This window comes from Carya illinoinensis, chromosome 11 (genome assembly GCF_018687715.1).
Source record: "Carya illinoinensis cultivar Pawnee chromosome 11, C.illinoinensisPawnee_v1, whole genome shotgun sequence".
Taxonomy (NCBI): Eukaryota; Viridiplantae; Streptophyta; class Magnoliopsida; order Fagales; family Juglandaceae; genus Carya; species Carya illinoinensis.
Window position 1 is genome coordinate 11241146 of NC_056762.1, and position 25935 is coordinate 11267080.

Below are 25935 nucleotides of genomic sequence, written 5' to 3' on the forward strand. Positions count from 1 at the left end.
GAAAGCGTAGTGAGGGACAAGCTGCAGCTAACAGTCCGTAAAAGAATATTATTAAAAGAAAAAACTAAAGTGCTTAATTCGATTTTATATATTTCTAATATACGGGGCCTTCCTTTGCGGAAAGATTCTTTCTCACTCTATACTCATCATGTCTACTACTCATGTTATATATACTGTCTAGTATTGAGAAAGGGAATATGTATGTATATATATATATGTGTGTGTGTGTATTTGTGTGTGTGTGTGTGTGGAAGATATACCGCTCGTGCCATTTACATATTAGGATTACAAAAATGTAATCTCTCTGGGTCTTGTTTTTATAAATAGGCAGTTTTTTAAAATTAGAGGTTGGGGAAGTATTGATCAACACAATGCCACAACAGTACAATAAAAGTGAAAAGTGAGAAGGGAAAAAAAAATTAAGAAAGATAATAGCATATAATGAACAATACATGAAAATTGTTTATTTATTATCTGTTATTTTATACAAAAATAACTATTTCTTATCAAAATGAATATCATATACTAACTTGGAAAGGGGGGGGGTGGATTGAGAGAAAATATAATGTTCAAAAGAAAGAAATAGTACGTCTTAATCCCACTGGTTACATTGGAGATGAGAGCGAATCTTTTGTACGTACGTATTTCTTTCTATTTGCGGGATGAGATGAGTATTATTTGATTTGTTTTATATTCTGAGAGTAGATGGATGGTAAGTCTTTTTTTGAGATATATGATCAGCGAATTAAAGAGGTTGTCATGTATATCTTTTGAATTGTGTTCGGCCTAGTGTACCATGCAGCTGCATATGTGCATGTGAGCTTTTTTGGAATGAAAGATACGGGAGTAGTAGTGAGACCCCGCATGCAATCATGATGATGTAACACTACTATACTTTAATTAGCCTTTGATCTTTTGGTGGAACTATGCTTGATCTTTTGCATGGCGCCATGCATGCATTTATTTTAAACCCTAAATTTTCATTAGGCCACTCATGAGAGAGATCATTTTCGATCCTTCCGTTTTTCGTAGTACGAACCCTTTTTAACTTAATTATTATGAACGTACCCACAAATCTATCAGTTATCATGATGGCTATAACGCAAAGATCGACATGCTTTATGTCATTACCAATAAAAAGGTTTTCATGATGCTACAAAAGAAAACTTAGGTTTTGAGACATCGTGAAGATTCTCTATCATCTATAAATATACATATATATACTTATTTTTTCTCCTTCTTCTTATGATTTTTCTTTTCTTTTCTTTTTTTTTAGATTTTTCTTTCGTGAGGGGGCCGGGATTCTTATGGTTTTACTCACATTTTTGTACAAAATCACCTTTAAAAACCAGAAATTTAGTAATTCATGCTTACATCTTGCATGGAGAACAATATTGAATGCTTAATTGTCTTTTATCCATTAAGCGGTAGTACTTTTTAGACAACTTTTGATAAATGGCAATACTCCAAGCTGCATGATTTCGTTTTATTATAAAAAGGTGGCAAACTTCTCAAACTAGCGCTTAATCTTCTCATATATCATTAATTAGCAGGTCATGTTTATATAAAGGCTTAATTCATCTCATGATATTATTAATTAATTAAAATTTTTAGCTTTTTCATTAATTACATTCTAAATCTCTATATTTTCCCAATCTAGACACTAGATCAGACGTGTGTATATATATATATATTTGTGTATATATATAAATAGCAGTAGTAGTACTAGCGCTAGCAGGACTGTATGTTGCAGAAAGTCACAAAGTACAGCAGGTTTTGTTAACCATTTCCTTCCAAGAAGAATTACAAAGTGCACGACCACGTACGTAGTACAATAGTATATATAGCTATATATATATATATATGTCAAGAAAACTGTAAACATCCACCACGAGATCAGCAGTACTCTGCATGTCGATCACAATTAACCGGATAGACAAATTAATTAGTAATTTCTCCAAATCCTGCAACCATATATTATATGATCCCTATTATAGTGTGCTAATTAAGCTACAAGAATGAAATTAAATCAAAGACCCTACTCTCTAAACTCATGCAACATGTATATCATGTGTGTGTGTGTGTGTATATATATATATATAGATAGATAGATAGAGAGAGAGATATGGATGAGGAAAAGGTAGCTAGGTAGCACTGGAAAACAAAAAGATATGGAAGTAATTACTTTAGGGTCTGTGGTTCGTAATACTTTAGAAATAGAAGAGATGATAGCAAAAAAGATTTGGTATGTGAAGGTAGCTTTTGATGACAGGAGTGGGGGGACCTTCTACTTCTAAAGCTTGTTGGGGCTCAATGCCTTATCACTTTTGTGGAATTGAAGATTGTCCTTAATTCCATGCATGCATTCCTACTCCCTTCCAAACCATAACAAACAAAAGTTCAAAATTGGGTCAAACACAATAAATTGCCACAAGCCCCACCCAAACAGTATATAGTACTCAAAAAAGTAATTAAAATATATATGATCAGGATATCATGCATGAGTACTACTACTACTACTGATGCATGCATGGAAACAATACCCCCGGCCATCTCTCTCTCTCTCTCTCTCTCTCTCTCTCTCTCTCTCTCTCTCTCTCTCTCTCTCTCTCTCTCTCTCTCTCTCTCTCTCTCTCTCTCTCTCTCTCTCTCTCTCTCTCTCATGGAAACCCAATATATGCATATATGTATTATATGAAAGGATGGAGGATGTGATCAAATCCAGAGGAGATCATATAATGCATGCTAGCTATTCATCCAAATCCAAATGGGAATAGATGCTTTCTTCTTTTACAATTAAAGGAAGATTCCTCTCCCAAAAATCTAGAAATCCATGAGTTATACTTGATCGTATAACAATACATACTAGCTAGTATCAATAATAATCGAAATTTCAAGCCCTCAAGAATCAAAATACGAGTATGCATGACTCTGTGCCATCTAGGAGAGAAAAGTTTAACTGAGACCCACAAAAACAGTCCACAAATAATCAAGCCAATGCTTGCTTGCCAGGTCGACAAACCAATTAAGCTAGTTTGAAAAAATAATAATTTTGACTGCAGAAATTCCTTCTCCCACCGCCACTTGCAGCTTAGAATATGAAAATGATTTATTAACACCTCTCTTTCCAAATATGAGGAAAGGCGAAGAGACCAAAAAAAAAAGAATTCACTTAGATTTGGAGATTCCTCTTTAGACTACTAATACAGCTATTGTCACATTGGTTTCCTAGCTAGCCTCCCTCTATAATATATTCAAGCAAAGTTAGAGTTAAGCTTTTAGTTGATTAAGTGTCAAAGCTAGAAGCCAAGTGGAAAAGTGGGTTAGCTTGGTATTAAGGGCATGTTTGCTTGAGTTTCAAGCATCTTTATGTTCTCTGGGGGAATTATTCTTTAAGATGAATATATTCCTTTAAGGTGAGTTTGCGGGACCCATTTTCATGTCCAATTTGAATTACTTTGCAAAGCTTCTCTCTTTTTCCATATAGTTCCTCTACAAAGATGTGATAGGGTGGTGCACCGTCCATGCATTAATGTGTTTGTTGCAGCAACTCATGTTGTTGCATTACATTGAATCATGATCATAAGATGATGATAGAGTCAGAGATTACATCAAGGATGTGAGATCATGAGGATGATGATGATGACAATGATAGATGGATATGCATGCGATGGCTGAGGATCCTCAAAGTTTCATTGTAGTGGCCGGGGAATATATGAAATCCCTTTCTCATATATAGACCTTTTAGATTGGAATGCACATACTGAGGCAGGACTGAACTCGGGCAAATAACTATATATATCTAAACATCCTTCTGTTTTTAATTTACATTGTTAAATTCTTCCTCTTCTTTTTCCTTTTTGATTATTTTTCATTTTCTTTTTGCTCATTAATAATATATATTAGTCAAAATTTTCTACCACAAGAGGCACTTGTTACCTGCTAATATCAAGTTGAAATTAGAAATATGATGTTATATATTATCTTATCATCTCACTTATTTCCTACTTGTTGACGTGGTATTGTCCATAACTTTGGTATTAACTCTTTTTCTCTTTAAGGAAATTTTGTAAGGATTAATAAATAATATTGTCAGGTTATAAATATAGTACTGAGATAAAAAAATATATATATATATGAGTAACGCTATATATAATCTTAGAGAATGCAAGCTTCGCACACTCCTTTTGAAAAAAAATGAAGTTATCATTATAAAAATTATTTTTTTTATGTAAATTCTATATTTACTCATTTTTTCAAAGGAGTGCAGACTCCGACTACAAATATTGTTTCTCAAAATAAAATAAGAATATAGTATTGTACATAACTTGAAATCCAGGTGTTGTCAAGGGTTGAGTTTGGTAGGGAGGCTTTATAGCTGCTCAAAATAAGAGAAATTGCACCAATTGGGGGGAGTTACTCGTTTAAGAGAAATGATATTTGTAATCGTGAAATGTACAAGCACTGCGCAATCATTCTTTAAAAAATGAATAAATATGGAACCTACATAAAAAAAAAAAAAAATCTAATTTTTTAATAGTGGACCTCACTTTTTTTAAAACAATTGCGCAATACTTATGTACATTATAACTATATGTAACATTACTCCTCGTTTAGTTGGGTTATAGTACGAAAGCCCAAACAAATCTGTAAGAACCAAAAAAGGACTAAGGAGTGTTTCAAACGGGCAGTAGGGTAATTTCTGTTAAAAGAAATGTTTGATCTAATTAAAAAATCTTATAAAAAAATTATATATACATAGTCATATGCATGGTTTAATGTGATCTATCGTAGTAAAGCAAATCTAATACAGTACATTAACCCACGTCAGTATGTAAATGCAACACTTATCTTCTACCAATTTCCCTTTCCTAGAGGTGGAAGGCTTTATTTTTGTTTCAATATTTTGAGAAATGAAAATACACCACCTCTGGAGCACCATCCAATTCAAAATGAAAAAAATAAATAACAATTCCACATTATTAGAAGTTTGTACTTTCTGGTTAATGCATCCTAATTTATTGGTTGTTCAACAGCTACTTGTTTTTGTTTTTTTTCCCCCCCCTAGAAGAAGACGGGGCCCATAATTTAGGCAAACAACACCAGTTTTTCTCATCTTTTTGAAGTCCAAAGGCCGAAGATTTTCCTGAGAAAAGTACCATTCTAATTTTTCTCTTTCCATATTTTCGTTATAATTAATGTCGATACTGTCTGTGTAACACTAGATCCAATGCCAAGCTGTTTTTAAAAAATGTATAAAATGCCCACGTTAATTTTAATAAGTAATTTTGAAATGGGCTGCGAGCCCAAAAATTTATGGTGGCAGAATGTGTGGGTTTTATTGGTTCAATAATTGGACAAAAGTCATTTTATTATTCATAGATCAAGTGGGCCTAAATAATTTGAACTTGGCTCAAGAAATTTCTTTTAAAGGCCTGAAGATATTATTGGGCGTTGGATTTATTTTGTGACATGAGGATTTTGGTCAGTTTATCTATGAAGTCCAAGCCTATGAGCGTGTCCAATTTCAAGCGAACTAGAGTTACAACTTTAGAGTCCCCTTCATGATCATAAAAATCTTTAAACCCATGCACGTAAATCATCTTCATCCTCAAGTGCCTAGAGTTGCCGCACCACCCCCAGCAATTTCAAGATCCTCTCCAAATTCCCATGCCCTCTCAGCCTTCACGTTACCTCCCCACGTCCTTACATCCAGGAAGATCAGCGACAAGCAGTCGCATGATTTATTTCTCTAACACGGTGGCCTTTATTTTTGTTGGTAAGCTGCCGCTCGAATACTTCGAGTTTTACACTTTGTGCTGCCTTGAGTCACTCACTTTTAGATTTTACATTCTAGTATTAATAATTTACGGCCATCCAGTCAGGCAACTCATGGTAGATATGAATCAGTATGATGTTATCGGTTTGAGGTGGGCTTTTTATTCATGGTGGATTTGATCTTAAATTGGGCATATTTTTTTCCTAGTGAGTCAGTGTTGATCTTACAATGATGGGTATTCTAAGTTCAACTGATGTGTTTTTGGATTGGGTCGTAAATCATTTTGGGCTGGTAATATTTTAGTTATAATATGTGATTTGGGTTTAATAATTTTGGTGACAAGTTCACATGTTTTCATGGGTAATATTATAGGACTAATTTTTGAAGCAACAGGATTTTTATCCTGTAATTGCATTGAACTTTATGGAAATCAAAATATTTGGAAAATAATGATATTTTTAAGTTCAGAGAATTTTTTATTTTTGAGACAATTTAAGTATTTCAGGTATATATACGAATAAATGTTCAATTGGAGATTATCTCAAGTCACATGAATTTTCTATAGGTGATAATTGATTTTTTATTTTTATTTTTATTTTTATTTTTTTTTTTGCCATTTTTATGAGGAAATTTCTAAAAAGTTAAAAGTCTAGATAAACGGGATTCTTATGCTAGACTTTGCATAAAAATAAAATGAACTGGGATTGATTTATGAAAATGTGTATTATATGTTATGAAAAGAATAATGAAAACAACCTCAATTATTTGTTCGACATCATTCATGAACTCTGATGAAAGAGAGAGCATTTTTGTCATGACTAGTGTAGACATGAGCTTATTTTTCTAGCATTCAGTTTTTGAACTATACAAAAAAGAGCAAATACGAAATTTTGTGTATAAATTATGTTTTTGTGATCTTATTCTGTAATATTCTGAAGATGTTCTATACTCTGATATGATATGATATGATGTGAGTTATGAAAACGTTTAGAATGACATTTTGAATCTAGATATGGTTTGTAGATGGTGATATGTTGGACCTACCACGGGTGCTAATAGTGGCTTTTGTTTAAGTTGGTACTAACTGTTCTATTTCTAGTGCACTTACTTTGGAAACAAAATGGTTTTTTTATAGTCTTTTCTGTGTGTACATTCGAGGCTCCAAGATAAATAAAGAGAAGATTCATATTTTGTTTTTGCTCGATTAGCTACTGAGGTTTGCATAACCCTACCACGGGAGTTAAACATGGTCTCTGATATGATATGATATTTTGATGTGATGGTGGTGAGTTATGTTATACCAAAAGAATTTTGAATAAGAATATTTTTGAACTTTTGCTCTGACATTTTTTATAACATGTTTTGATTTTGCCTTTTTTGACCATATAAATATTTTGTTCTACATTATAAACTCTATAAATGCTCATATTTACACACTGGTACATGTTCTCTACTTATTAAGTTGTTGATAACTTACCCATTTATCTCCAATATTTTTCATATATTTTTTATGATTCAGCTGGAGAACACAAGTACAAAGTTTTGGAAAAGTCCAATGATCATATATGAATAGATGCTAATTTTTTGAGGATCATGTTTTGTAAGTTTACCTTTAGCATTTATTTTGATACGTCAAGTTATGGGTAGTTCGAGTCTTTGTGAAGTTGTTACTTTATTTTATTAAGGGTTTTGGGTAGTATTTTTGTGAAAGAATATGGATATTTGAATTGAGCAAATGAATTAAATATTTTATGGAGTTTTCCAAATTTTATAATTGTGATATTGGAGTTGATATTTAGTAATAAGAGCTAACTCTTCAAACCTTCAAGACCTGGGCGTTACAATCTGCAAGGTTAGAACACTAAGTGGATTAACAGTACCAAGTGGTAGAACCACATGCATCTAAGGGGGCCATGATTTTTTGAAAAATAAAAATATACCTTAATTTTTATTCATAATTTTATAATTATAGAAATGGCCTCCCAAAAAAATTTATAATCTCTATTTATTCTATAAAATTTTTAATATACTTAGAAATGTCTTTTCAATTTTTTTTTTTTCCTATAGTCTCAAAATTTCGTATAATTCTTATATATTATTTATTTTCATGAGTTTGGTCTCATCAAAATTAAATCAAAACTAAGTTTAGGAGAAATGATAAACTTACTAATGTGGATCCCGAAATTTTTTGTTATACAATATTAGGCTTCCTAATTTGGAATCCAAAATAAAAATATAAGAAAAATCATTTAAGATTGGTGATCTATATGGAAAATAATCAAGAGGTTTTATCCTCTAGACTTCATTAAGCAAGAAAATTCTTATTTAAGGTTTCTATTATAATATTATATGCTTAATGTGACGTGAAAATATATAGAATTTACATAAAACTTAATAAACTAGTTTATATATATATATTAGAATGAAAGATGACATTCTAAAAAATCACTTGATAATTTATATGAAGTAAATAAATTCTAAATATTTAATTACAAAAATAATAATAGATGAATTTTATTTCATGAAACATTATTGTCAAAAACCTTAAACATATATTAAGATGTTTTATTTTTATAATTTTATTTTTATTTGTATATTGCAAATTATCGAAATCTAATTTTATATATATTTATGTTTTTATGATTGTTAAATTTCAATATGTCACACACTAAAAAATTTGACCCCACTCAAAAAAATTCCCGGTTTCGCCACTTAACATAACCACAACTTTGTAAGTAGTACTGAATTAACAGACTCCAAACCATCAAAATGCCAATAGTTACAACAGTAGTTGCAATGCTTGAACCAACCTCAACATCATAATCACCACCACTTGCCCTAATTTTTCAGTTTCATTCCGTATTCCAATGGTTTAGCCGGATTTCTTTTCAAGAGTTATTAGGGTTCAAATTTTGAGTTTCAAACTTATTCAATGGCTAATATATATTTGTCACTTCAATGGTGTTGCACGGTTGCACCAGTGTTATGCCCGTGGTATTAAAATGGCATTACTGAAAAAAAAAAAAATGTATGGTTCATAAAGAGATTTTATAAAACTAAAATTTCTAAACCGATAGGACTTACAGTGATACATTAAATTTACTTTATGGTAAAAACAAAAAATTTACAATCTAATATACCACATTAAGCCATATCAAATTATGAGTTTTCTTTTGTGCGTTTGTTCGTGAACTTAGCACTTCTCTACTCATAAAGAGAACGTGCCATAGAGTACAGGATATGCTGAAAAAAAAAAAAGATTATTAAATCAATAATCAATGATACAAAACAAACAAAAAGATATTAGAACTTGTCATCAGTAAACAACCGGAATGAATACCTACAGAACAGCAATATGATTAGTTTTAGGAACCCTCAAACATGGAACTCAAAATCTCACATGGAACACTCGGCTTTGGAGGGGTTCAGATGAATATAACTGATGATTTCATTGGCTCATCTACATGAATGTGCTTAGTAAAACAACATGCCCTGCTGCATCTTTGAGACTGTAATCACAAAGGCAATTCACAAACAAAAGTTTTATGTACAGTCACTTTTTTATACACATTATGCACTCTACTAATATGATTGATTGCATCACTTTTTTTTAATATAAAATAACTGATTTAGCCAATCACATAAGTGGAATGCGCAAAAAGTACACAAAAGTGATTATATGCAACACAACACAATGCAATGGCATAACAAGTGCAAACAATTACAAGATGCACTCGTTACTTAATAAACAAACAGATTCACACAAACAACCAAGGACCGCTTCTTTATTTTTCCAAAACTCAGCTTTGCAGCACCGAAACCGTTTTATTAAGGTAAAATTCACTGGATACATGGTGTAAAGATTTATATGTTACTCATCTTACAGCATGCCAAAAGTTCAAGATCTCACTCTCATTTCTTCCATAGATTAAGAGCAGCAGTGTCACCATCAACCCACATTTGAAATGTGACAAGACATTTTATCATTCAGATCGATAGAAAGAGGTAAGGGTGCTCCAACATTGTGCTGTAAGCTAGGCAACATTCCAAGCGCAGACCTTCCACATTAATTACTGTTCATATTCCCCAAGCACACATATTTCATCTGCAATAATCGTACGAAAAGATGGCTCAAAATGATAGCACACACGTATAAGCATATTAGTATGATGGCATTTATAGGAAGCACCAAACTTTTCAGCTAATATATCATTTCAGGACTACAACTCGAGCAGGGATAAAAAAGCCAAGGGAAAATAACCTCCTACTGCTCCATTTAGTGTTGTTTCCAATGTGCTAGAATTAGATAATACAAGAAGATGCCTTGATGACAACAAATTATAAGTGCAAATTGCATTTCACCATCATCAAGAAAAACGCCATATCATCACTCGTGTTAAAATGTAATTCAGTCATTTTTTCGAGTACGTGCTATATTTAACCCCTGATTTCAACAGTGAAGGACATATCTGGTTGGAACTTCTATATAAGGGTGATAGAATGGTAAAGCATAAATTAACGCAATTATAATGTAAGAAATAAATGCTTCCTGAAATAAATGAAGCTTTTCTGGCAACTATCAAAGGAGAGATTCATATGTTATAGGCAGTCTTAGATTATTGTTTGATGCCTTGAATTCCAACTTTTGAGTTTGAAGAAATGCTTCATGCAGCAAGAGAGAATGAAGCTGGATACATTCGAATAACAGAGAGGTTACGGATAGGGTAGCCTTGCTGGTAATGGTTAACGACAACTGTGACAGAGACAGATTGAGAGCCACAATGCATGTGGGACAGCCATTATTGATATTTGCATACACAGATTATAGCAATGAATGGATACGGTTCTCAATGAAGGAGTCCACAGAGAATGAATTGATTTTCTGTCTTGTGTTCTACTCCAGGGAAATAATGTCGCTGAATTGACAAGCATCTAAAGCTGGTCCAAAGAAGCAATTTGCAAATCCCTAAAGATTTGAAGTTCTCCCTTAAGGTGTATATCAAAAGCAGCCACTTGCAATCATTTAAAGAAAATATGCACATAAATAAATGTATATGTTTTCTTCTATAAAGAGGAAAAAAAAACAGTTACCATCATGAGTTAGATAATTATTTGATAAGTAGCAAATTATTGAGAATTAATGGGTATTGGGGAAAAGTGGACACACAGAAAAACACAACATGCGAAGCGGTTCCCCCCCAAAATAAAAAATATATATATATAAAAAAAAAAAAAAAGGAAGAGTTGCATTAAAAGGCCCCATTTGCAGTGAGCTTACTTCCAGATATTCATCCATCCCATATTTGGAACCTTCCCGTCCAAGACCAGACTGCTTAACGCCTCCAAATGGAGCAACCTGCATTGAAGCATTGAAACATACCAGTGACAAGCTATCTACAAATATTTCTTAATCTGTAGGTAAGTACGAGATGAGATCAACCTCTGTTGAAACTATGCCTTCATTGATCCCAACAAGTCCATATTCAAGAGCTTCAGACACACGCCATGAGCGTTGCATGTTGTTTGTGAATATGTAAGCGGCTAAACCTACAAAAGCACACAGAAAAACAGCCAACCAAGAAATTGGGGGAGGAAATTAGAAGGTTTTGAGTCAATATGGACAAACTTTACCGGACATGCAGTGAAAATGGTTTTTTAATGAACCAGGGAAGGAGGGGGGCAGGAGAGAGAGGTTTTTCCTGTGTTCTGAATTTAAAGTATTAAGACATATATCACGTCCGGAAAAGAACCTGCATTGGTGTCATTGGCAATGTGGATAGCTTCCTCCTCAGTTTTGAACCGTAATAGGGGTGCCACAGGTCCAAATACTTCCTCCCTAGAGTAATACAAAATGCAAAAGTGCATAAAAACTAACAAATAAATCCTTCTAATAAAAAGATTTAGTATGAAAAATTTAAGTACATAATCAGATCAGAACTTTGCATACCCACAAATATCTGCTACGACATGAACAATCTACTCATGAAACCCATTATCACGGGAGAAAACAATCTGTGCTCTAGAAGCAGCAAGGAATAAAACAGTAGCTGAATACAGTAACACATCCACAATAATTCAATACAAAGAACTTGAGCTACTCTTAGGACTGAAATCATCGTTGAAGAAAAAAGATCTCCAGCTGCTATGAAACCAAGTAATGAGTGTACTGAAATATATGGATATACATACCCAACTCATAATCGTTTTTGATATATTTCTTAATAAAAATACTTTTCTATAAGTATTTTTATAAAAATACTGGATTGCAGGTCGTCATGATCCAGTGAGCATGTACAAATGTTTCACATTCCATAAGCACCAACTCTCAATTAAATTTCAACAACTTTATTCTCTGATTGTGCTAATAGGATTGGTTAACAATCAAATTGAATTGACTCAATAAAGAAAATTGTCAAAGCAGCTCGGGAAAATCAATATTTGTAAGACCTGGGTGATTACGTACAGCTAGCTAAGCCAACTTCACTCATTAATCAATAATAAATAATCGAGGATAACATGCCCAAATGAGATAAATTCTATTTATGACCACAAAACATCCAAGTTCTAGTGAGTAGTTTCCACGAGTTTTTCTTTATGACGAGGAACCTCAAGGACCATGCAAACAAAATATATATTTTAGCCGGTTAAATCCTTAACCTTGTAATGCACACACATCACATAGATCAAGTAAACCCTCAATTTTTCACCTATGAGCATAGTCCCTAGAAATCATTTGCACCCAAGGGTTCGAACCTTAGATCTTGGGGGGTAATACCCCCAAGAACAAGGACCTTACACTTGGGCCAACCCATGGGGGTTAAACTTACCATCTAGATTAGAGATGGCAATTCTTGGCACGATTAGAGTCAAAGCTCAAGTTAGTAGGATTGATTTTGACCTAAAATCCTAATCTTGTGTGCACCTAAGTTGGGTTGGCTCATCTTATGCATATTGAATAGCCCATATTTGACACAATTAATTGCCCATGCCAACACTTACAATGACCATATCCTTTTTAATAAATTTAGCAGACAGCTAGGTTGACTTTATACAGAATGCTTTCAACCAAATTTTTAGTAGCAATACTCACGAGGCACATTTTTAGGGCGGTTAAGTAAGAGATGTTGGATTTACATATACCAGGAGGGAAAGCGTCCATTAGTGTAAATAGAATATTCAACACAACAGATTATAGACATTACTGGGTGAGTTTTATGTCAGATTAATAGGTGAACTGTGTGAACCAAAATTCTAGTCCGTATATGAAATGGGTAATACAGGCCATGTCTCCCTGTAAGAAATTTGAAATGGTTTGGAAATTTGACACTCTAAACAGATCATGTTCAAGTTGGCACATTACCTCTTGAAACTTGTCCTGGACATTCAAAAGAAATGACACCCATATGCTCACTATTATGACCCAGCTGTGGTAGAGTTCACCATATCATATCAAACATTGGTTCTTTTGAATATGCATGCACAACAATAACTGCCATCTAGCCCCATAATAAAGAATGTGAAAGGTAGCAATGACTAAAATGTACTAGTTTTTAAAATAACTTTTTACCTTGATAGAAGCATCCCACTCTTGACATCGGCAATCACTGTAGGCTCATAAAAGGTCATGCCAAGACCATGTCTTTTACCCCCCAGTAGGACTTTTGCTCCCTTCAAACAAAATCATAATTTAAGATACATGTATAATATATCTAATTTTAGAAAAATATAAACCCAACTGAATGTCCTTTCCGGAATTCCAGCCATTAATTTTACGTGTATAATATATCTAATTTTAGAAAAATATAAACCCAACTGAATGTCCTTTCCAGAATTCCAGCCATTAATTTGAAGTGAAAGGGAAAATCGACGGTATATATTATTTTCTTCCACTAAGTTAAGACCACAATGAATGAAGCAGCAGAGTTTTATCTTTTGTCTTCACTCGTGGTATTATTGCAGAGTTATGGAAAAGAGAAAAGCTGTTGTAAAAAAAACGACTGCATTTTGAACGTCATGCACTGTTCCAAATGATTCTGATTCCTGACAATCACCAAGTAACCTTCTTGATCAAATTTGGTAGAGTGCCAAAAGTAAGAAAATGTTTCGATTTAGTCTAATATCTTCTGTGTAAAGTTTTGGTTTTCTTTTTCATTTTTCTGGCCAATCATCAACTTCCAATTTTAGTTTATGCGAACTAAAATAAGATTACTCAATGCACCCTATATGATACACATAAGTAAGAACACTATTCAATCCATTAAACACTAAAACGTAGCCTTTTTGGCCAAAGGATGAAGAACCCCCTACCCCAGAAATATACACATCCGTAACAGGTTAACCCCAAAAATTACACCTTTAAAAGGAGGAGTACTAAAATATAGCCTTATTGAACAGCTTCAACACCAACATTTAAAGTTCATTCCACTTGCCCGAGGTCACACTAGTACCCAAGTAAGAGTGGATCTTTCACACATGACACATGGACGCCTAAATTCTGTAGTAGGCACCCAAGGATGGTAAGATAATCACATAATTTTAATAAGATATGGCAAACTCCAAGTCAGCAATTACTAAATTCAACAGAATAGCAGAGAGGACAAACCTTTGAAATTGCATCTTCAACAAACGATTCAACCTGCAAGAAAAAAAAAACCAAAAGGGGCCCAGATAATATTGAAATTCATGTGACTGCAAGATCACAATATTTGTTGGAAACTGGAAATATTGCAAGCAAACATACCTTTTGAACTGCAGCTTCATTGATTAGAGGACCCTGTGAGGAAACAAAAAGTTAATGACTAAATGGAATATCATCTCCAGACCAAGGCATGTGATATAGAAAATAAAAGAGTTCAATAGCAAAGATTTAACACAGAATGCACAAAAGACTACCTGAACCACACCCTCAGTAAAGCCATCCCCAACTAGAAGATTCTCGACAGCATTGGAAAAAGCATTTGCAAATTTCTCGTAGATACCTGCAAAGCGAAGCTAGTGATCTGCAGATGGAAAGAAACAGTATATTTGGAAGGAAAACCATACTTGTTTAATAAATCCAGACAGATGAACCAGTTAAAACCATGTACGGAAAAGTATCTGAATTTCTGATCAAATATTTTTCTGATGTACATTTTATCACAATTGTGTGCAGTGTGAAAAAGAATAAAGTCAGCATCAAGCAATTTTTTTGTAATGGCACCGGGTGTCTAGGAATAAAGTCCTAACTAACCCGGGGGTGCACAGGCCCTTAGCAAGGAATTTCCCGTAAGTCCACCTCCGGTAATTCAAAGAGATATTCCACTAGTCCCCTACAAACTGTTTGCACCCACCGGTTCAAACCTTAGACCTAGAGGGAGCATACCACCAGGCCAAGGCTCTTACCACTTAAACCAACCCATAGGGGCTAGTAAGCATCAAGTAATTAATATGAGTGCAATTTGCTGATAACCAAAAATATATGAATACATCTCAAACTACAATTCATCCATCATATGGGAGTTCACTTCTGAAATCCAATAGCAACCATACACTAAATTGAAAGGGATAAAACAACCCTTCAAAAAAGGTAATTTTATCCTAATTCCTAGGAACCTGTAAATCTTTGACATTTTGGCTGTTGAGGATAAAATGGACATGAAATAAACTACTTTATGCTACTTATCAAAGAAAAAAACTACTTTATGCTACAACCGCTCCAAACTTACAGTCTTCCTACATCTGTAGTCCAATTAGCAGACAAATTAGATTGGCCTGTCTGTTTGTGTACATTTTGTTAATTGTCAACAACTCAAGTCTAGAAGCTTCTCTTTGGCATAACAGTGTTTCATTTCTGCGGGAGCAAAACCAAGTGCTTTAGCTACTACCATTTCCTTACCCTTATAATCCAACTCTTTCCCATCTATAAAATCATGCTGTACCAATTGCTTCCCCTAGATTAACTAATTTATGTTCCCAGTATAAACTAACAGTCCACTAAGACTCTAATAACTTGTCATCATATACAATCTTAAGTTAGAATTATGTTTTCTGCCAAATGCGATATGTTCCATTAACAAACAATTACAGAAAATTAAAAAGAAGAAACTATCCCAAGCATAATTGTAATACCCAATTAAGAGGGCACACCAAACATATGAATATATTCAACAAGATGATACAAGCTAGATATGTCCAGAACACTAGAGGGGCACAACAGGAATTCTTATTTTTAATGGACCCTGAAAGAGTCTATACACTACGTCTATCCTTGCTCCTCACCCCGTAGAGAATGCAAAAGGCTCATGCATATCAGTAGATATTTGGCAGCTTGAATTAATGAATTTAATAACATCAATCATATCAAGGGTTGACTGAGGCATAATTCGTGACCTCTTCTACTTATCAAAAAAAAAATTCGTGACCTCTTCTACCAGTTAGATGCACAGTACTAGCAAAATCAAATAGGCTTATCCTACAACTTCAGTCACTTTTTAGTGCTGCTTTCATTCTAGAATAAGAGCAGCTTATGGTATACAGCCACCTCCCTATCCAATACAAAAAGCCACAAACAGCATTTACTTTGAACGAAGTTCCCACTTCTCCTCCAAACCAGCATCTATAACACAGAAACATAAAAGTAGGAACTTTGCTCCTATTGAATCACGCCATCCAATCTTTTATTAAACAACCAAGAATTTGGCCATTTAAGTTTATTATAATTTAAAAGGTCATGTCAGAAAATATTGGACAATCTAAAATGCTAAAAGTCTGGAACACTTTGCGTTCTTTCCTCTATAACACTTTATCTTCTTTCCTTTATAACACTTTATCTTCTTTCCTATATATATTATTTATTACATTTATAACTGAATAATGTTACATTCAGAAAACTCCACAATCATATTAGAAACAAAACTTGAAGTTAACAATTTTTCCGTGCATAGCATAGGTGCGCAACTAGATTTTTGTAATTAGAATGACAATTGACTTGACAACCTAATACCCACTGTAACAAAAACAGCGGCATAAACTCATCATACAAATTGGCTAATAGACAGAAAAACCGCTTGTAAAACCAGAGCTAAGACCAAACCGTAACTAAACCCAAAGCTTCTCGTTAGATGAACCTCATAGGTACACGTCTTGGCTCAAACAGATAATATTTGAGGGCCCACATATATAAAGCAGCTAAACCTTAATCCTAATTGAGGTCCACTCTATGAATCTTTTTCAGCCACTCGACCCTATCTAGGGTCATGTCCCCTTTCAACTTTCCAACAACCATACGCTCATATATGTGGGCCACATATAGCCACCGTCCTACACCGTTAGTTGAGCTTAGTTGTGGGTTGATGTAGTATATGGAACCCTACACTCATTAGTGGTTCACCTCTCCCCAAAACCACAATTGCTATGCAAATTGGTGACTTCTTGTCCAAGGACTTCCCTATACAGTAGAAAGTTGTAGCAACTTCACTATATAATCTTATGATTTTTTTCAAAATGCGGCTGTAGTTCAGTGCATACATAGCAACAATGCTTACAATATTGGTGCGCATACACCCACAACCATCCATAGTATCTGTGTCTCAAGAAACTGATAGTTTACTCACAAATCTAACAACTATCTACAAGCGGACAAATATAGAATGCTATCAACCAGGCAAATCATTAAAAATGTGAATAATATCTTTCCATCCTTACCTTCTTGCACAATAACTCTATTTGCACAGACACATGTTTGTCCACTATTACGAAACTTTGCTGCAAGCTGCAACAACATGCATTGCTCATTTAATCAATCCTCAAAATAATCAATCCTACAAAGAATGTAAAAAGTAAAGGATAAACACCATCGAACAGAACAATGATATCAACTACCTATCCATGTTTAAAGGAATAGAACAAGAATTGTTGAGTCACCAAAAAGACCAGGGGGCTGAGTGCATGGTAAAAAAGATCTAACCTTGAGCTTCTACCTTTTGGATGGGAAGCAATAGATTTTATGCTTGCCCCCTCTCAATCTAAGAGAGACAAAAGTATAAAGAACAAAGAAAATAACACCATCACCCTCTCGTTCTGATCTAATAAAGTTCTTACTTAATTGCCCATCTTCAGGTAAAGTTTTTTCTTCTACAAAAAGTATAGGTTAACATTGATAGAAGGCCCTTAACACTTGATGCCAATCACAAGTCCATTTGATGCCAAGCACATGTCCTTAATAGCCGCCCCAACTCAAGAAACTACCAACAACTACCCAAAACATAGAATGGTGCTCACTAAGAACATTTGGACATAATCAGGTCCAGTCCTCTTTCCTTATTCATATCCATCTTCTAAAATCCAGATCTCCGATCATCAGGCAATATGTGTAAACTATCCTCACCTCAAACTCACATCAAACCTCTGGGACCAACATATTGGTCTAGTCAAAAGAACAACCATGTCCAAACCCAGTAATAACAGCCCTATAACTCCAAACGGTTTTAGTCACTTGCATCAATTCAATTCAACACTTGTCAAAATAGCTGAGAAAAACTCTGGAATTAAAGGAAATAGCATTTTTCCCTTGTTCTAGGTTATCCGAACCTAGAGGGAACTAACTCTATAGCGAGTTGAACAGAATCTGCTGATCGGAACCATATAAAAGATGACCCAAATAGGAGGTTTCAGATAATGGGATGTGGGTCTGAGAGGCTAGTGGGAAAAGTGGATAGAAATCTTGTCAGGGTCAACTGAAGAGAAAACAATAGAGAGAGACAATCAGCAGGACAAAAGAAGGGGCTACGACAGACAAAAAGGGGATATACCTCAATAATCTTTGTGTTTTTAATCAATATACTTCAATAATGTTCCCGGGAATAACCCAATGAACCCCAAACAACGTAAATATAAAGGGCATAACAGCCTTGCAATACGGAATAAAAAAAGAGTAAATGATCCATCCATTCACCACTAGCCTACATAAAAAATGCCAATTCACCATAAAAATACCTCTTTTAATCATCAAAGTTAAATGCAGATATAAATTGATGTCAAATTTTCATTAAAAAAAAGTTTTGTGCTCACTCCAAATCCATGTGGACTCATGTAATAGCTAAGAGGGAAGCAACACCATTACAACCAGCACATAAGGAAAAACACACTAACTTACAGTTCCTTTTACTGCCACATCCAGGTCTGCATCATCAAAGATTATGCAGGGCGCATTGCCACCGAGTTCAAGAGAAACCTACAAAATTCAAGAACAAGGGAAATTAGCCACATGACGACTCCTTGAGTATTCAATTTTGTCACCACATGCTCATTTCATTTCCTATTCATACCCTTTTAACGGTGCCAGCAGCACCAGCCATCAGCTTCTTTCCAACTGCTGTTGAACCTGTGAATGTGATCTTTCTTACCTGAATAAATTTAATTAAACAAGAGCACATAATGTTATGTCGCTTGGATAACCAATTATCTCTATGTGGATATCATTATATCACATGGAGAGAAGATTACGGTATATATTAAAGGTAGAAAAAACCTGTGTACTTGCAAGTAAAGAATCCCCAATTTCAGGAGCATTTCCCATAACCACATTGACGACACCCTAAACAATTACAAACGAGCAAACATTAGAAACAAATGAAGCAACAAAGAAATCGCCGGCATAGTCAACTAAAGAAGAAACAATAGGCTAAGCAATGTTCTAGAAACAATGGCAGCCTATTGGCTAAGTTAGCTGAACCCAATGTGAATCATCATTAGGAAAGTCAATTTCTGGAATTTCAATTGTGGGGTTTGGATAAAGGCTGGTAAGTCATAGGCCAATGCCTCTGCAACCTGAGTCTGACCTACAATTCTAATTAGTTACTCCTTAATATTTTAAATTAGTTAGTCCTTGATGTTAATTTTAAGGCATTGGAATAATGTCCTTCAGGATAAGTTAATCTTCAGAAACCATCTTGGAGTAAGTAGAGTGAAACTTTTTGTATTAAAGAAACATTTGAAAACACTTTGAATCATAGCAACCTGAACCAAACCAATCTGTGTTTCCATGCATATACGTGTACACACACACACACACACATGCAGATAAATTATCAAAATTACCGGTGGAATTCCAGCCTGAAGAGCAAGCTCAGCTGCTGCTAAAGCTGTGAGGGGTGTAAGTTCAGAGGGTTTTATGACAACAGTGCAGCCACATGCAAGTGCAGGACCAACCTGATGTAAGTGACACGTAGAACAGATGATTTCAAAAATAAATTAACTTATTAAAAAAGTCATCTGCTCCTAAAAATACCAAACAAAAGATACGCCAGAGGATATTAGACTTTACTGATCCTAAATTAAGCAGACCTTCCGAGTAATCATAGCCAAGGGGAAGTTCCAGGGTGTAATCGCACCTACCACACCTACAGGCTGCAAAATAAAATTTACAAGAGTGCATATAGAATATAGTCTCAAATGAGAATATAACAATTTGTATATTCGTGAAAGCAACATCAAGAAATCTCTACAAAAAATATATGCCAAAACCATCTATCAAAAGCTACAAGCATTTGTTTTTTTCATATCATGTTTATGCTTTCATGGCTGATGGAGGGTAATTATTTCATACAATAAGTCCTCACTATCCTAAGAGTTCTTAAGAGAGTGGAAGGGTTACACTACTAAAACAGAAAAGGCACTGTCAACTGAATGGAAAACAGGGATACTAGACATGGACTCTCAGGTAATTCTGCATAGAAGCTTCAGCCTTACATCTGAGCTAGATCCAAATCCCTAACAGTCATGTCATATCCTTACTTTTCCCTTTTTCAGATAGAAATTACACTTTGTACCCTCGAACAAATACTCATTTTGTAATGTGATCAATGAACTACCACTGAGTCACATTGCCCCATCAAACTTACATTTTATCTCAAATTGCATCCTCTGCCAGTCAATAGCATTAAAAAGGATGGAAGTGCCATTTTTGGATGTAAAATGAAGAAAATGCACTTACATTACATTGTGCAATAATAAGTGGAGTAGCGTAATACTTCCATTTTAAGTGGGGCATTTCGTCCATTTTGATGTTCAGAAAATTACACTTCCATCCATTTTATCGCCAAACAACTAACAGAGGGTGAAGTTTGAAACGAAATGGAAGTGTAATAGTGCAATATGAAAAAAAGCAGTTTAGTGGCCATATTGCAAAATGAGTGTTAGTTTGAAGGTGCAAAATATAATTTCCCTTTTCTTTCAATGTTACCATTTGAACAACTCCTTTTTTTTTGTAAGTAATATTTGGACATCTCCTTTTTTTACACCATTTTTAAATAAGTTAAACTCAAGCAAGGAACAGTCGTTATATGTATAACCAAACTTTGAGTAGTACAAAAAGTATTTATCTTATAAAGGATAAAAATAAACAAAACATCAAAGGAAGGATAAGATCACCTGCTTTAAAACAAACAACCGACGATCAGCAAGAGTTGATGGAATTATATCACCATATACACGTTTGGCCTCCTCTGCAGAGAACTCGATAAAACCGGCCCCATAGCTAACCTATAAACTGAGTCTATCATATAACATGTTGCAAATAATTGATAACTTATGCGGCCAAAAAAATAGTATGTGAGGAAAACATGAAGATACAATTCGAAAGGTCAGTGCTCAAAGATATGAAAGCAAAAGCTTGACTGAGATACCTCGCCCAGGGCTTCCTTTAAAGGTTTCCCTTGCTCTAAGGTTATAAGTTGTCCAAGCTCTTCTTTGTGAGCAATTAGCAGATCATACCTTCAAATTAATTTGGAACAAACTAATATGAAAATTTATAAGAGAAAAAATTCTTCTGGCCAGCCTTGTTGGACAGGATTGAAGTACAAGAACTTGAATAATCGCTACAGAACCAGATGTATAAGATTGACCGTATAGCAAACGTACCATTTCCTTAGAAATCTGCTCCTTTCAGTGGCAGTAAGTTTTCTCCAAGCTACACAGATATAGATGTAAATATGTTACATTTTTTAATAAATAACAACTTATTTTCCCAACATGGTCAATAATATCCAGAATAAGCTCAGTCTGTTAGATTTTACATATAACAAATTACACATAACACTGAAACACAGCATTTAAAAATCTGTCTGCACACAACAAAAACCCACACAAGTCATTATTCCATCATCTAATATGAACCCATCCAGTTGATATCAACTCTAACCTAGGAGAATGTTAAAATCACATTATTATCACCACCGATTCTCATAATATACAAACAAAAAGATGCAGGAAAATGTTTCGAAACAATTGTGCTTCAGGAAACAAGGACAGGGATCAAAGTCAATCAAAAGAAGCTCCGATCTTTACATTCTAAGTATTAGATATGTTCGTGACACCCCACTTTTTTTTGGGGTATGGTCAATCAGGCTATCTATTGGGAGATTGCTCTCAGTAAGATATATCGGGAGACAGGAAAATTTGAAACACCTGTTACAATTGGTCAATTAGGTGTAAGTGGGTTGCTTGTCTGGTACAGTGAGAGTTCGTTACAGCAAATTGTAAGTGGAACTATTTTTACAACTGAATTCTTCTAGCAGATTGGTTTCTTTCGGTTAGCTACCTCAAAGTGGTTTTGCCTTTATGGGGTTCTTCAAAGATTTTCCACTTCATCACCAATTTTTTTTGGAAATTCTTTCACTGTGATTTATTCAAACACCTATTTACCCTGTTAGGTGTATTTGGAATCCACAATTAGGGTTTTTCACAAGCTATGATGATTTTTTTTTATCGGTTTTTCACAAGCAATGATGATGAGATTATTATTTCTTGCACTTTGTTTGCGGACAACAAATTGATGTTCTGCAATTCAATGCTAAGGAGTTGACAAGTATTCTTGGTTGTAGGGCCTTGTCATTACCATTGAAATATCTAGTGCTTCTTTAGGAGCTCCCTTCAAGGCAAAAATTTATTTGGGATGCTATTATTGAGAAGACTGAGAGTCAATCAGCTAGTTGGAAGCATATGTGGCCAGATCACATCAAATAAGATAACTTTGTCCAAATTCCTCAAAACTTTATCTTTGGGTGGCTTCTTATATTTTTGCCAATGTACCTAATATGTTTAGATGCATCTCTTGTAGTTTCTTGTATACTTGGTTTGCCCTTTTTATTTTGAATAAAATCTTAATTACTTATAAAAAGAATACATATTGTCTCATATTCAACTCCAACCTATTCATTGGTTACAAACAAATTACTAATATAATTTTGAAGACCAAGTGACCAACAACCAATTTATGGTCTTCTTGTTTTTCATTTATATGTAGTTTAGTCAGAATCTCATAGTCATTCCAAACCAACATTTAGGTCAACATATGGGTTAAAATTCTTCTTTCTAAGTCACTGATAAATAATTAATTGAGGATGGGTGAAGTGCTGCTTCTGCTTTTGGATTGGGGTTAGAACATTTCACACTGAAGATATATCATCCCCCTATCTTCTAAAAACCACCCATGCAAAGACATGATGAGCATGAAGCAGCTGCAAAAGCATCCTGACTGATGCCATCTCATGACTCTGAAGTTTTCTTTTAACACCTATTTCCACTAGATACCTTGAACATGATGCACAAGTATGCCAAACTCAGGTATAGAATATAATCAATGCATATCAGTTTAAAGTTCCATACGATTAAATGCATCAAAGGCTGAAGATATCGCATCATTCGTCTCCCTCCCACCCATGCATGGAATATCTGTTATAACTTCACCAGTTGCTGGATTGTAAACCTACCAAGACATGGAATGTGTGGGATGTTCATTAATAAATTGGCACCTTTGAAGCAAACCAGAGAAAATAACAATTATCTGGACAAAACGGAAAAGAACAAGCAAAGAGTAGCTATGATAAATCACTATCTTGATCTGTACTGCTTGAGAGTGCTCACTTCTGATCTGACCCCTTTATAAAGCCATCTTGAATTATTTTGGTTACTAACCCCATAATACAAGGGAGATTTAACAACAAGAAGACTGCCAGCGTAATAAGGATTTGAAGGATCTTCAAGGGAAACTGAAGACGGAGAAGAAGAAAACAAGGACGAAGTATTTAAGATTGCTCTCATACTGTACCAAAAACAAGACAGCCGGTTGCAGAGGAAAATAGAAAGAGAAATTGCTTAAGAATTTTCCGTATATTGATTTATTACTTTTTTGCACAAAACCTTTATATAAATACATATGTCTATGATGATAAAATTTATCCATTTGAGCTTTAAGGTATAATCGTAGAAGCATTGTACCCGGAATCAAAATCCAATACCTTAAATATCCAGGAATAACACTTGCCATGAGTCTCCAGAAAATGAATATTTATAAACCCACCGAATATTTTGGAGGTTGGAGATACTAACATACAAACAAACAGCTTGTACAAAAAGAAAAATCACAAAAGAAAAAAAAAAATCCGGTGTTCTTGCTCGTTGCAAGAAAGAAAGAGAAATCGAAGTAAGCATCGAGCTGTTGCTATGTTAATTGAAACCAAAACACCGCCCGAATTTCCCCCTTGTGTGCTAGAGGTGGCGGCACACAATCTGCACATGCTCCTAAACTCACTACAATGATTAATGCATTCAATAAGAACCAAACATGTTCAGTTTCTGGCAGACCTTGATGGTCTTCTTGTCATATGCATCAACCCATTTCCCTCCAATCAGCCCCTGGCTCCGCAATAATCCGGAACTACTGAGCCGAGAAGCAACACTCTGCGCCTCCGTGCTCATCTGATATAAAAACTTTGTCATTATTAACGTATCTGAAAATTATACCGATGACTTGATGACAAAATATGTAAAACGTACAAAATTCCAGACAAAAACAAGATGAATCGGAGCAAAAGTGATTAGAGCTGACATCATTTCGTCGTCTGTTTGCAGCCAAATTGGGGAAAGCATTACTAAAATTTCATGCCACGACATGCATACTTCCATTCACACACATATATGGACATATACAGCATACAGGAATACCGATAGATACAGAAGGGTATGGTGGCTTGCCTGGCGAGTAATGTGAGGAGCGGATGATGCGCGCGCGGAAACGAAAGACTTGGGACGCGATATAAGGTTGGTCAATCGGCCTGCCATTATGCTTATAGGTGCAGCTTTCAACATCCTCATCTCTCGATTCGCCTTCTTTCTGAGTTTTTCTCCCTCTCCGACGATTCCCTCTCTCTCTGTCTCTCTCAAAGTGAGTTGAGCTACTCGCGGCCTCGCTGCTGTCAATGTCAGGAAGGAGATCTCCATGTAGCTAAATCCTATGTGTCCATCCCGAGTAACAGATAGGCATGGAACGGAATATTTACCATCCAATCCTGCTACGTAAGCGATGTTGTGCACGAAATTGGGCAGGCCGCTGACGTGCGGCGCTTTAAAAAAAATAAAATAATAAAATAATAATAATATAAAATAGAAGAAGAAATACGGGACGAAGAAGACAGCAGAATTCCGTTCGATTTCTCCATTCTCATATCTGATTTTCAAATACCTGCAAGACTCCCAATTACCTATAATAAAAGAAAATATGAGTTTTATTATATATAATCACAGTCGTGTATTAATTTATGTATTAATACTGATTTATTCATATTTAAAATTTAAGTTAACACTATTTTTAATAAAATCTTTTTTGATCAATCACGTCATATTGATACACAAATTAATACACAATTATGCTTGTAACTATATTTTTCCAGAAAATATATACACATTTATGGCACGTAATCCTAAAGAATAACGGAAAAGAAGTATATATCCTATAGAAAAAGCAATATTTACATCTATAACTTTCAAAGGAACCTGATCCTAGCAGTTTTTCACAACAGGCTCTGAAATAAAAGAGTTTTGCTATATATATATATACGGTTACGCACTAATCTGTGTACCAATACTAATTTATTCATACTTAAAATTTAAATTAATACTGTTTTTAATAAAATCTACTTTTTGACCAATCACATTACATTGATGCACAGATTAGTACACAATTGTGCTTATAACTATATTTTTCCAAAATAAAATCAAATCATCTTGAAGCTTTGCGTCTTTAACATGATGCAAGGAAATGCATCGTCAAGAAGCTGGGTACAAGCGGCAGCCATTACGCACTTATATCTCAGCTTCTTATTTAGAATTTTCTTGTCGTG

The 25935-nt window shown here is 34.5% G+C and overlaps 1 protein-coding gene across 1 annotated transcript; it reads right to left on the bottom strand.

Moving 5' to 3' along the window:
* Nucleotides 1-9536: 9536 nt before the first annotated feature.
* Nucleotides 9537-25058, bottom strand: LOC122281450 (succinate-semialdehyde dehydrogenase, mitochondrial). The gene is made up of 20 exons (XM_043092933.1): nt 24791-25058; nt 24401-24514; nt 23423-23522; nt 21677-21725; nt 21442-21529; nt 21188-21298; nt 20102-20164; nt 19856-19966; nt 19287-19352; nt 19084-19161; nt 18912-18989; nt 17462-17528; nt 14672-14757; nt 14520-14552; nt 14382-14414; nt 13347-13447; nt 11530-11615; nt 11220-11326; nt 11058-11135; nt 9537-9884 (listed from the first exon to the last, which is right to left on the bottom strand). The coding sequence occupies exons 1-20, from the start codon at nt 25034-25036 to the stop codon at nt 9846-9848; spliced, it is 1734 nt and encodes a 577-aa protein (XP_042948867.1). The 5' UTR covers nt 25037-25058; the 3' UTR covers nt 9537-9845.
* Nucleotides 25059-25935: the final 877 nt, after the last annotated feature.